The sequence below is a fragment of the Chroicocephalus ridibundus genome, chromosome 5, assembly GCF_963924245.1.
Source record: "Chroicocephalus ridibundus chromosome 5, bChrRid1.1, whole genome shotgun sequence".
Classification (NCBI taxonomy): Eukaryota; Metazoa; Chordata; class Aves; order Charadriiformes; family Laridae; genus Chroicocephalus; species Chroicocephalus ridibundus.
In genome coordinates this window covers 7,850,898-7,863,211 of record NC_086288.1, presented here as the reverse complement: position 1 = coordinate 7,863,211, position 12,314 = coordinate 7,850,898, and the positions used below count along the sequence as shown (strand labels likewise).

Here is a 12,314-nt window from a genome sequence, read left to right as displayed (position 1 = left end):
GATGCAAATTGTCTCCATCAGTCCTTTGGCAATCTAAGTATTGCGTTTATTACTAATAACTTCTTGAGAGCCACACAAACCCAGCGTACTCCCCGAGTCTCAAAAAACTTCTTGCTTTCTTCCTAGCATCCGACTGCTGGTAGGCCTGCTCCAAAATACCTGAACGCCTGGCTGCAGGTGAGCTGCTCTCACATCAAGTCCAAGTTCAGTCTGTTACAAGAGGCACAAGTCTGCTACCTTCAGGCCTGCTTTTTGCTTCCTGGGATGCAGTTTCAGTCTCCCCAAGTATTTCTTAAAGGAGAAGCAAAGCAGAGGAGCTGCCAGAAATCTCCTGTCCGAGGAAAACTTGCTTGTGATCCCACTGCTGTTTTAGCATTCCTGACACTTAAGCATCAGCACGCTTACACCACTCCTTTGAACCAAGCCGTGACCGGCTGAATTTGTGTGTTAACGCAACAGGGTGAGGTGACACACAGAAGAGAGACACAACTCCCTTGAATGTCGGTCTACCACACGAGCCACTGAGCAGTCCCTCTGCCTTTCCCTACCTGTTTTGCACGAGCAGTGCTTAAAGCCTGGAAGGACCGTTATGGCACAGAGGTACACAGACTGACCGTGAGATCAGAAATCCTCCAATGCATTCCTACGTTCCTGAAAACGGATCAGAACCCAAGCTGATACTTTTGTTAAGTTTCCACAAAGGGAAAAAAGTTTCTGACAGCTTTTTTTTTTTTTTTTTGTATTTTGCCATTGTAGAAGACTGGTTTGTTTTGCAAGCTATTTATTTTTCTTTGAAATGTATTTTCTGGAAGACACAGAGCATGAACTCATGTTTACATGGCATATACAGCAGTAATGTTTTCTTCTATTTAGCACGCTTTAGTAATTAATTTCATCATTTATTTGCCAGCAATTGAGAGCTGATTTTTCCTCCAGCCTTCCACAGCATCTCTCAGGTAAGACCAGGGCATAATCTGAGCTAAAGAAAATTTTTAGCAAAACAGAAGACACCTGTGCTTCTGAATTAAATTTAGTTTGTGTGCAGAAAGGCAAGAATGGTTTGTGAGCATCAGAATTTCAGCAATTTGGTTCAGAAGAGAGACTTCTATGACTTAAGTGTCTCTGAAATGTTAGGCTCTCCCTTCCCTCCTGGACAGCAGTGCTGCTTACCCATCTTCCTGCCCCAATCACCTGTGTTTCTCAGGGGGGCTCGGCGCTGCCCTGGGGCCCCCAGCAGGGCGAGAAATGCTGTATGGGGAAGGGCCAGGGACACAAACAGATTAAACTTCTCCTGAAGAGTGCCTGCAGAACGGACTCCAGAGAAGGACTCCTCCACCTCCAGTTGCCATCCTTTTCACTCACACTGCATGGTCTATATAAGCAGGGAACCAAAAAAAGCCCCGTGGGGGCCTAAATACACAAGTAATAATTGCATGCAGACGTTTTATCATAACGTTAACTTTCTTTCCTTTTTCTCAGTTTTTTGTTCTCATTTAGATTTACTGGAGAAGAGTATTTGAATACACAAGGCATCCAAGTGATGCCCGTGGGAGATAGAAGAACTATGTGATTCTTATTCCAAACACACATCTCAAACTGCACCTCCTTAAGAAATTTTCAGAAGTCAGCAACACTGCAACATATACACAGTGTTAAACAAAAAAGTTTCCCGCTTCCCCCACACTGTGACTTTTATAGCACCCTGACTAAAGGCTTAATATACTTAATAAACTCCGCATGTATGCATTTCATTCAAGACTAAGACAGATTTACATTAAGCATTCAATTCTCATTACTATGGTATACTTTTGACCCGGTGAGGCAGCTGCCCGGACAGAACTATGGGGCTTATATGCGAGCCTGGGATTTCTAAGGACCATTCAATCCTCCAGATGCTGTGGGATTCCCTGTATCAAAGGGAAAAAAAATAAAAGAGAACAGAGAAGTTAACTTAGACAGCAACTGTGAAGTAACAAAGGGACAGTGTTACTATCAGTGGGAGCTGCTACCTGAAATAGCAGAAAATAGGGCTGGGCATTTGCACAAATGCGAATGTGAAATAAAGTGTTAAAAAAAAAAAAAAAGAAAAGTACTGTTTGGGCAATGAAGCAGTAGGATCAGCCCAGTCCTCTCTGTTCATTTACACCCCGTACTCCTTTTTACATTGTTAGGTATTCTGAGAATAAGCTATGACATAGAAGTAACACACACAAATAAAATGTAGGATTCTTAATGTTCCGTTATAAACAAACTGAGTGTATGGCACAATGTTTGCTTTATAGATTATATAAAACGTTTATTAGGAAGTAAAGTGCTCAGTTTTACAGATCAATACATTCTTGATCATTGTAGACGACTTGCATAATTAATAGCTTCCTAATAACACCAAACACTGTACATTACTATGCAAAAACTTTATCTTTGTATTAAGTGACAAATGATGCTATAATCTAAAGTTGAAAAATGAAATAATAGAATGTTTGTAACATTTGTCAAGTGGCCATGCACTTACTGCAAGTCCCACTATCAACACACACGGGTACCCCATGAAAACTTATTGCACTTCAAGATGAAGTTTGTTATTAAGTAACGACACGTTACAGAAATATACCTCAACAAAGACAGCTAGGAATGCAAATATTTTCATTTTCATAATAGTCATATACTACAAATAAAAGATGAACCGCACGACTGAATTTACATTTTGCAAGACACATTTTTACAGGAAACCTGTTTAAAAACCATACTCGTAGGTTCAGTTTTGCTTTCGTTCCCCTCAGGAAGGCCCTGCCTCACCGACAAATGACCACTGGATCGCTCCTGCACGCTCTCCAGCCCGCGCTGCCATAAACCTCGGAGGGCCACATACTTTACAGGCCGCAGGCACAAGCCTTAACACAAGGTATTCTTAGGAAGGTTCCAGCTGACTGCTGGACAACTCACCTCGGGTCATTTGGCCACAGTCATGGATTTGAAGTAGCCAATTATTTAAATACCATCTTTGCATTTAGGCTCCCTTGAGCCTAGAAACCCAACACCAATTACATGTTACACATGTGTAATTAGTTAGCATGCCTCAAAGTTTACACTGTAAATCATGTCACATACCAACACACTACACATTTTGGCTATGAATATAAAGACAAGGCTATGCATATTTAAATTGCTTTGTATTGCATTTTCTATTTTCCTTGCACACCAGCTGGCCACGTGTACAGCTTGTGGTTTTTTTGGTTGGTTTGTTCGTTTAAAGTCAGAAATGCCAGTTCAACACAGAAAAGCTTTCCTCAGGAAGGTTTCTAAGGTCCAAAAACTTTTCAATCAAGGCAAGACAGAGCTTAGCCCGAGCGTCTTATTTCACACAAATGCCCTAACCACTGTGCTACGCGCTGTTTTGGGAAGTTGACGGGGTCTCTTGTGAAAGAGCATGAATTTCTTCCTAGTACAGGACAAAATAACCCACAGAGAGAAAAAATACTTCCCAAGAATCACAACCTGTTTTCCCACATCATTCTGTTCTCGAGCCAAAGGTACTAAGAAGTTCCAGTCTCCACGCTGAACTTCCCCCTGCTCTACCTTACGTTAATTAAGTTTCTGTGCATATGGTTTCTCATAAACTTAAAAACAGGGAAAGGCACGTAGTCTGTTTAGTTTTAGCAAGGCATTCTGAGTCACTGTACATCCAGGCAACGGAGTTGTAAGAACACAGGCAAAACGTAAGCTTTGCCTAAGCAGTACTGCCACAAGAAAAGGTGCTGACCCCTGGCAATCACTGCTTTTTGAAACAAAAAGCACCAACATAACACATACACACTACGTATATTTTGTTAAATAGGCATTTTCCCCTCTATATACCCTGCTAATAGCTAAGATCTGTTTGATTATGTAGCTTTCCATTTTCCTCTACACCAGCTCTTAAGTCGTTAAATACAAGACAACTTCAGGCAAAAAGCACAATTGACAACCTGTCTCCTAAACCAGCATTCCACATCCACAAACACGTTGCGAGGCAAAACTACAAATACTATGCCTCAATGCTTTCTATAGGAAACCAATGTAATTTCAGCATTGCATCTCCTTTCAAAAACAAAGCTTCTATGACATGGAAAGCAGAGGAAATGAAATACTAAAAACCAGTGATGACACTGCAAACACCTTTCCGAAGGAATTACATGTTTTACCTCAGCAGAAAAGCATATGTAGAAATATACCTAATAATTTTACGAGCAGTTCTGTTAAATGTAAAACCAGACTACATAGTTGAGATGTGATTAGAGCTTGATAGAGTACGAGACTGGATTTTCACAACTGTCAGCAACTTCTCTGCCCTCTTCCCTTTCACATCCAAGGAACAGATAGTGTTTTTCAATTCTGTGTGCTTTTAAAGAATGCATTTTCTGCAAAGTAACCATATTTACCTAAGAACCTGTGGAATGTTTATCCCAGGAACACTCAGATCATGAAAACATAACATTAAAAACGGGCACTTTGCAACAAAGCTCAAAATGATTATGTTAGTTGGGTGAGAAGAGGCAGTTCTCAAATACTATTTCTGAAATGCTAATGAAATGCAAAGCCACATAATGTGTACAGTTTCTATTGTGGAATAATGTGATTTACAGCTGTACAAACTAAGTGCACTTTCTACTGTTTAAAGAAACATAGTATTTCTCAAAAACAGGAAAAAAGAACGTTTTAAGTTAATTAAAACGTTTGTACACCAAGAATAACTCAGAAAAACAGGTAGAAACTTGAAGTATATCAAAGTGCTGTTTTCTTTGAAAAAGTCAGCTGTTATAATGAATGAGACAATAAGTGTATGCCATCTTATTTTTTAAGTTGCTTTTAAAAGCATTTAAAAATCATATTTTCCAACAGAAAGCAGAAAACGCACAGCCTTTCATTTGAGCGTTTTAGCCGCGGCACATTGTTTGTCTGAAGGTTGCTGCCCTTTGTTAAAGCGTTCTCCATAACACACATATGGAACCAAATTCTGTCCAGGCAGGTTTTGTCACACCTGGTTTCCATTCTGCATTTTCATTTCCAAGGCTGACATTCTCACTGTTGGTAACCTGAATGTGACACATGGCTTAAATAAGTCTGAAAATGCCTTATGAAGAGAATGTTTACTTTTGCCCACCAGTGAAAATTGTCCTCAGCGGCCTGATCGGGATGATCACCTCATACCGGGAAACCATATTTACTGGCTTAATACTGCCCTGAAATATTTAGAATCACCTACAAAGTCAATCCTACACATGGATGTTATTCCCCCCATTTCCTCCTCCCCCCTCAATACCATCTGACTGGGAGGAAGACGGCCGAGAGTTCCTCGAACGAGGCTGGCCGTTCAGTCCAAGTGGTGTTCCCAAACGATGGCTCATTTGGGATGCCGTATCATCCGACTCCCATCGCTCCAACTCCTCTCGCACAAGTCGCTCCATTTGTTCCCTGTGGATTTCATTGTCACGACCCAGTCTTTCATCCTAAACAGATTAAAGGACAGAAGCTGGAAGCGCAGCTTCCCAATGGCAGTCTAAGCAAAACCCTATACAAACACAGGAAATTGTTATGCCACTTAAGTATTTCCATAGGCTAATGAAGAAACACAGCTACTGCAGTAGTGTTGTTTTTTCCCCGTGATGTAACGCCCAGGTTGCCACCTTCACTTATCAAACACAATCTGTACTACAGTTTCTGGTATTTAAAACCCATGTCCAGAAATGTAAAATATACTAAGGACAGCACGCCCACAAGGAAGCCCCATCTGAAGAATCAAGCAGAATTATTGGCTGTAACAACACCATACCTGTGACAGGGCATCTGCAAATCTAACCTACATAACCCACCAAGACAGTCCACCTTGCCCAACCCTTAACAGCCCTGTTCAGCATCTTCTCGCTCCATCAGGAAGTTGACAGAAGTAACACATTTGTCCAGCTGGCCACTTCCAAAGGACCCTCAAGAAAGAGAAGGTGGGAGGGGAGGCAACAGAAGCTAGATAACCCTGGTGACAGAAGTTATCTGCTTCCACCCGCCACACACAATCCCGGAAGCAACATGGGAGAAGAGCAGGCCGCGTGGGCCTGCTGGGCTGGATCCCCCAGACTCTAACAGACTAGTCCATAAAAAGCTTTGTATTAATCCCAACAGACACCAAGGGACGAATGAGACGCTTCAGCTGCTTCAACTACCGAACACCACTGCTGTGCAGTTCAGGGGTTTAAATGGTGCTCTTTTGCCTCAGCGTGACACAGGCCTGCTCTAAGATGGGTTGTCATATTGAGATTTACATCATGTCCCTAACATTTCATGTTTTAAATTTCATGTTTTCCTTATACAAAACTGAAGTCACTTGGCCACTGCCAAAGCACCCACCTCATCTTTACCACCACTTCCTCAACCCTCCCAAGCCAAGCAGTAGAAGAAGTGTCAACAGTAAGCAAGCCATGCAGGTTGTCACCAGACAGGAGAGGGTGGGTTTCTTACCTCTGTCACCCCATCTAACAGTCTTCCCAACACATCTCTCCTTTTCAGCTTGGCTCTCTCCATCGCTTCAAGCTTCACAATAACTGCATCAATCTTGGAGACAATACTGCCGATAGAATGCTCCATGCGATCGACCCGCCTCATAAGTCTGAGGGCAACAAGCATGAGCTTCAGTGACTCTGACATTTCCGAGTCAGTATCATTCTAGCATGTCAACACACAGAGCAGGTAAGGATGAGACAGCACTTTAATTCAAGCACTCATCTGACTTTCCACAGATAAGTCCTACTCTCCAGGAAGGGACAAGGTACACAAGACCAAGAAGATAACACAGGGGTAAAACAGATGGGGAAAAAAAAGCATGTACTCCACTCTCTTTTCCCTGCTTTTAGGGCATCCTCATCAAAATTCACTGGTTCTAGTTACTCAAATTCTTCATTCAGCTAGTGTTGCTGTAATTAATTAATATGGAAATCTATCATTTTAGACAAAATACATGCTTGCAAGTACCTTAGTCTTATTTAAAAAACAGCTGAAGTTCTCACTGAACCTAAAACAACCTCAAGGTTTTACTACTAAAAAAAGAAAAAACATGGAAAAGTCTCCTGGTATTATTGTAGCATGATTATTTTCTCTGTCTTTTCAATGATTGAGTTTTAAGGATATGGTTTGGGGGTTTTTTTGAAAAAAAAAAAAAAAAATTTTTTTTTTTTTTCCCTCCTGATTCCCATAATCCTCTCTAAAGTATTTCCAGTTCAGGCATTACTTGAAAGATACTAAAAGGAGAGACTTAAGCACCTTAAAAACATAACACTTATTTTTATGAATAATTTGCTAATAATAATAATTTGAGTTATAGAAGAGACTACTATATAACTGAAATAAGAAAACCCAGGGCGGGGGAAGACACCACCGTGCAGATTTATCCCCCCAGGATAAACTTACACTTGGAACTCTTCATAGGAAACCCCACTAGAGCTGCTGCCCCTCCTCCTGGAACTGTGTCCGCTGTCTTCATCCTCATCCTCCTCGGAGTCATCCAAGCTTCGGGGGAAGCTGCGGCTGCTCAGAGGACGTGGCAGAGAACTCCTATCCAGATCCAGATCCTCCTTTGTGAAAACACAAGCCACAGACAGAGATGATGTAAAGACTTTCACCTGTACAAGGGGATGGGAGCATCAAGGTCTAAGACCTCCTGCCCTTCATCAGCTCCCCCTTGCCTTTTTACAGTTCTGCTCAGGCAGCCAGGGATGAGAGAAAATGTGAAAGGAAACAAGTGGATTCTTGTGGGGCAGCAAACCAGCACAGGCAGAAGGCTAGCAGATTGTGCTGGTGGCATACCACTCCTAATGCTAAGCTCACCCTCTCTTTCTCCAGGTCATCTCTCATCTGCTGATGTTCATGCTCTGTCAATTCCTGGTCCCCATCCTGGTCATATTTAGTAAATATTGCTTCAATCTCTGCATCCGTGTGCCCCTTCCTGAAAAGGCAGTAAAAACAGTTCCCTTAGTTTCCATTTTTCAAATGCTGAATGAACTTCAAGTATTAGAAAAACACTTCACCCTGAAGAGACTTTCATCCCCAAGCCAAAGACACAACTGATCCCAGTGCTGCCTATGAATTCACAACATTGACAACAAAAAGCTCAGCCCTCACCTTTTACTAGTTAAGAGCAAAAATCTCCCCCAGACTGCACCCTGCTCCTTCACAACCACCCCTTTTATCCCTCCTTGATTTGTTCCCTTTCCTTGGACTCCTGCCTGTTCACAAACTCCTGCAGTGGCTCCCATAGAAACACTACCATTTCCTCAAAGGCCTTAGACCTCTGCTTCCTCAAGACTCTTTCTCCCCCACAACAAAGCAACTCAAGAAGGCTGGGCCCCAGAGCACCAAATCCTTGCTCCGGTGTGGGATGCCACCCCACTGCAGTGACACCAGCCATAGTGCAGACTCCAGGTGCCAGAGCTCAGCAGACCTCCTTAGCTAAGGCTTCTCTGCCGTCTCAAACTGACCGTTCTTTTCCCACTCTTATCTTTTCTTCCACGGTCCCATACGACAGTTTGAATTTTCCTTTGTGCAATATGCAAAGATTGTTTACCTGCACACATCTGTTTGTTTCCATAAACCTCCCACCAGATACAGGAAAAGCACGTGCTTTGTTACCCACTAACCAAAAGGACTCTGTTTTCTTTTTTCCACTAGTGTATTCTTGCCAGCCACACGACAGAAGCACGAGAAACCTGCCTCAAAGACTTAATATCACTTGTCTCTGGGGATACCACCTAAGGTAAGAAGTAACAGCTTCCTTACCCTTTCAGATCTTGCCGGAGTTCATCAAAATTTAGTTTTCCCCCACCCTGCCTCAGACTTTCTGAAATGTCATCGACAGTAGTTTTTTTCAATTTAAGTTTGATCATGGCTTTGTTGTAGCCCTAAAGGAAAAAGTGAAATTTTGTGTTTTACTTGTCATGAAATGTTAACACTTTATTTCCAATAACTTTTTTGATTACAAAAATCAGCTAGTGTACACTATTCAGGGAGTTCCAAAAGCCATGCAAGAATCTGTCTTTTCCTCCAGTTTATCCATATTTTATTTCAGCATTTAAATGAGCAACACACAAATACCTTTGCAGTTAGAGGTCAGGCTTTCATCATTCAATTTGCACTGCAGGTCAGCAGGAATGGAGTATTTTGGCCCAATAAGACACCTTTGGCAGTTACTGCCAGTTAAGTGACAGTTTCAAATAATGCTGACAAAACGGGTACAGCTTTCTGGCTCCCAACACATTATCCAAGACTTGCCTCATCTTATTGCCCGAAACGAAGTAATTTGAATTCTGTGACCAAACCAAACAGCACTTCTGCTTCAGCAGTTCAATATTTCTGTATGTACCGAGACAGACAAATCCTCTGTCGTATTCAGTAGGCTGATCATTCAATACAAAGTCTCAGTGACTAAGATACGCTGCGACGGAAAGTTTCCATTCATTTAATTTACACTCAGCTCAGATTCATTTATTTTAATTAAGAGACATATTTTCAACAGCTGCTGCCAGCTTTACTTTGTACAGTTTATACAGCGTTTTACGTTCAGATGTGAGGAATGAGATGTCAAACAAACAAAACGTTTCCTTTACCTTTCTGATAAGGTCAGACAGCTCCATTTCTGCCTTCTGTTGTGCCATATCCGATTTGACTTCAGAGTACGTATCATTGATAATGGCCAAAAACATGTTCTGTTCATGAGAGAAACGAAAAAGCCCACTTGAAAATTCCAAAAAGTCTGAGCCCTACTACTCCTATGACCTTCATGTGCAGACCTACACCTGAATTTTTTAAAAAGGGCCAGGAGAAAACGGTGGGCTGTTTAAAAAGCACTAACATTAAGACCTTGAGATGTTGAAATATGATGCACTGCAGCATAACAACTTTTAATCAAGGCTACCAGTTACTAACATGACTGGATAATTGCTTTCCAGAGAGGGTTCATGCCTACACACAGCAGTGGCAATAAACCACGTCTGTTTAATGTTTTATGTTGAAGTTTGGCCTTCTACCTGCCAGGCCAAACTTACAAAGATAACAACTGTGAATTAATCTAAGGAACACAGCTGGCAACAAAAATGCCTGAGGAATCAAGTTAACTATTCTTCCTGTAATAAAAAGCACAAGCACAAGGTTCTTACATAGTTACAGCTCTGCTTGCATTTCACGCTAAATTAAAAAAAACAAAAAAGCTTAAAATCAGACACTTGACATGCAGGCCACCAACTCTGAGAAGAGTTTGGTCACTTGTTCAGACAAAAGAGGAAAAATTGGTCTCACTAACCCCATGCCAAGCATGTAATTTACTTGAGCCACGCTGTTATTACTGAAAAGGTCCTGCTGAACGTGGAGAAAACATGACTGAATTGCAAGCTGGTCATTCAAGTTCAAAAAGAATTACTCAATTTGCTGGTGTCCTGGTTTGAGGTAAAACGGAACCAACTTTCTGTCCAGCAATTTTACTTCTTGTCTAGGCCTCTTCTAACTCTCTGAAATTAACAGCATGTTGTGTCAAAAACGGTTCATTCTCAGAGTGATAAGACCAATATTTACAGTTTGTGCCAAGGAATGTTATGCAGAGAGGCTCTTGCTTATACTTATTGCTATAACAACCAGGGTCAGCTAATTTTGTTATTTGCCCCGTTGGAGGGTTGGAAATGGAAAAGCATAGAAGGGTTCCACCTGCAGGGAGGAGTGGATAGGAGGACAGGTGACCCAGAACTGACCAACAGGGTATTCCATCCCATCTGCCCCATGCTCAGTATAAAAGCTGAGCAATCAAAGGATCAACTCTTTTTTCTTCAGTGTCTGACGTCTGAGGAAGACCCCGTCTGTTCATCTGCCTTTGATCCCGATCTGTGTGTTCCTGACTCCAGCTGTGGAATCCAGTTCCCACCCATCACCGAGCCCAGTCTGGGACTTAACCAGTGCCTGCTGGTGACGTCATCCCGGAAGCTTAGTACAGTTTTGTATATAATTTTCCTTTTTATTTTATTATTAATATTTCATTAAAGTAGTTTAGTTTCTTCTAAATTTGTAAATCTCTCTCTCCTCCTCCTCTCCATGTACAAGAGGTTGGGGGGAGCATCTGTCGCCAGCCATTGGGCAATTTGGCCAAAACCACAACAACTGGCATGTTCGATATGTCACTCATGCAGAAAGGCAATGTTAACCTCTATTTCCTCACGGACTTAAAAAAAAATGCTTTAGGAGAACAATCTTCCAATGCCGTATCTTCATGCATTCTTGCCCGACACCAGAGAACCAAGAAGTAACTTGACTACTGTCTGTTTTGCTTTCAGCTGCGCAACGTTAAGAGTTGGTGCTTCCTGCCCATCTTCTCTAACTTAGTTTCCAGGTCTCAGACTGATCTCAACAGCAACATTTCATTCCAGCCACATGACAGGATGTGCAGATATTAATAAGCACACAAATTATAACGAGTATTTTGGATAACCTGCTGTGCCTTCATACTCCAGTGCTTTCTGGTAACCCTTAGGAAAAAAAAATATTTCTTCCCCTTGCGGGACACCAGCCTCTGCTCCTCTGGATTTTGTGAGGTGCTTCAAAACCCGCTTCATGTGCTTCTTTGGCCAGAGTGACCCATATGTTATTTTCCGATTGACCACCGGTCTCTCTCACTGAACACTTCATATTCTCTGCTTCCTTACTAGTGAACAGCCAAGACGAAGTCTTGTCCCACAGATAATATCTGTATGCCATTTCTCCTCATCTCAAAGAATAATAAAAAGCCTCATTAAGTACAAGGGTCATTAAATAACTAAAACGTACGATGATACAGGACTGTTGTAGTATTTTAAGGTTAGTAAAATCCTGCTTTAAGGCTTGCCACATTTATCAAATCAGCAAGACATATGGTTTGGGGAACAATCTGAGGACTTCTTGCTCACGTAACAGCTGCTGTCTGGTGATATCATTAGAAACAGACTTACTGTATATATTAATGTTGGTACCAAAGTAACAGAAAGATGCATCCAGGTAGAAGATACTGGGGCTTTTCACTTTTATTGGCATAAAAAAAAAAATAATTTACTTGGGCTCCTGTGTTTCTAAAAGAGAAATCTCCTCCCTCCACTTTGTTATACAAATTATTATTAAGACTGTAATATGAATTCAGTGCTAGTATTAACAGACAGTATACAAAAGAAATACTCCCTCACAAAATACTGACTGTTTGAATTTATTTGTCAGACCATCACGTCTATATGCTGCCTTTCAGATAAGTTGAGCTTTTTATACTCCTGTTTGTCAAAAAGTGC

At 41.5% G+C, this 12,314-nt stretch overlaps 1 protein-coding gene across 2 annotated transcripts in view; it reads right to left on the bottom strand.

Annotated features, from left to right (window-relative positions):
* Positions 1–2,295: 2,295 nt before the first annotated feature.
* The window catches only part of PKD2 (polycystin 2, transient receptor potential cation channel), a 30,252-nt gene continuing 20,233 nt past the window's right edge, over positions 2,296–12,314 (bottom strand). Inside the window, exons 10-15 of one of the 2 annotated variants that reach the window (XM_063335593.1) lie at positions 9,627–9,725; positions 8,800–8,921; positions 7,852–7,969; positions 7,435–7,598; positions 6,490–6,637; positions 2,296–5,486 (exon numbers count right to left, since the gene is read on the bottom strand). In XM_063335593.1, the coding sequence (XP_063191663.1) occupies positions 5,253–5,486; positions 6,490–6,637; positions 7,435–7,598; positions 7,852–7,969; positions 8,800–8,921; positions 9,627–9,725 (885 nt within the window). In that variant the 3' untranslated portion in view covers positions 2,296–5,252. The remainder of the gene's footprint in view (positions 5,487–6,489; positions 6,638–7,434; positions 7,599–7,851; positions 7,970–8,799; positions 8,922–9,626; positions 9,726–12,314) is intronic. The other variant, XM_063335595.1, reaches the window with a different exon arrangement.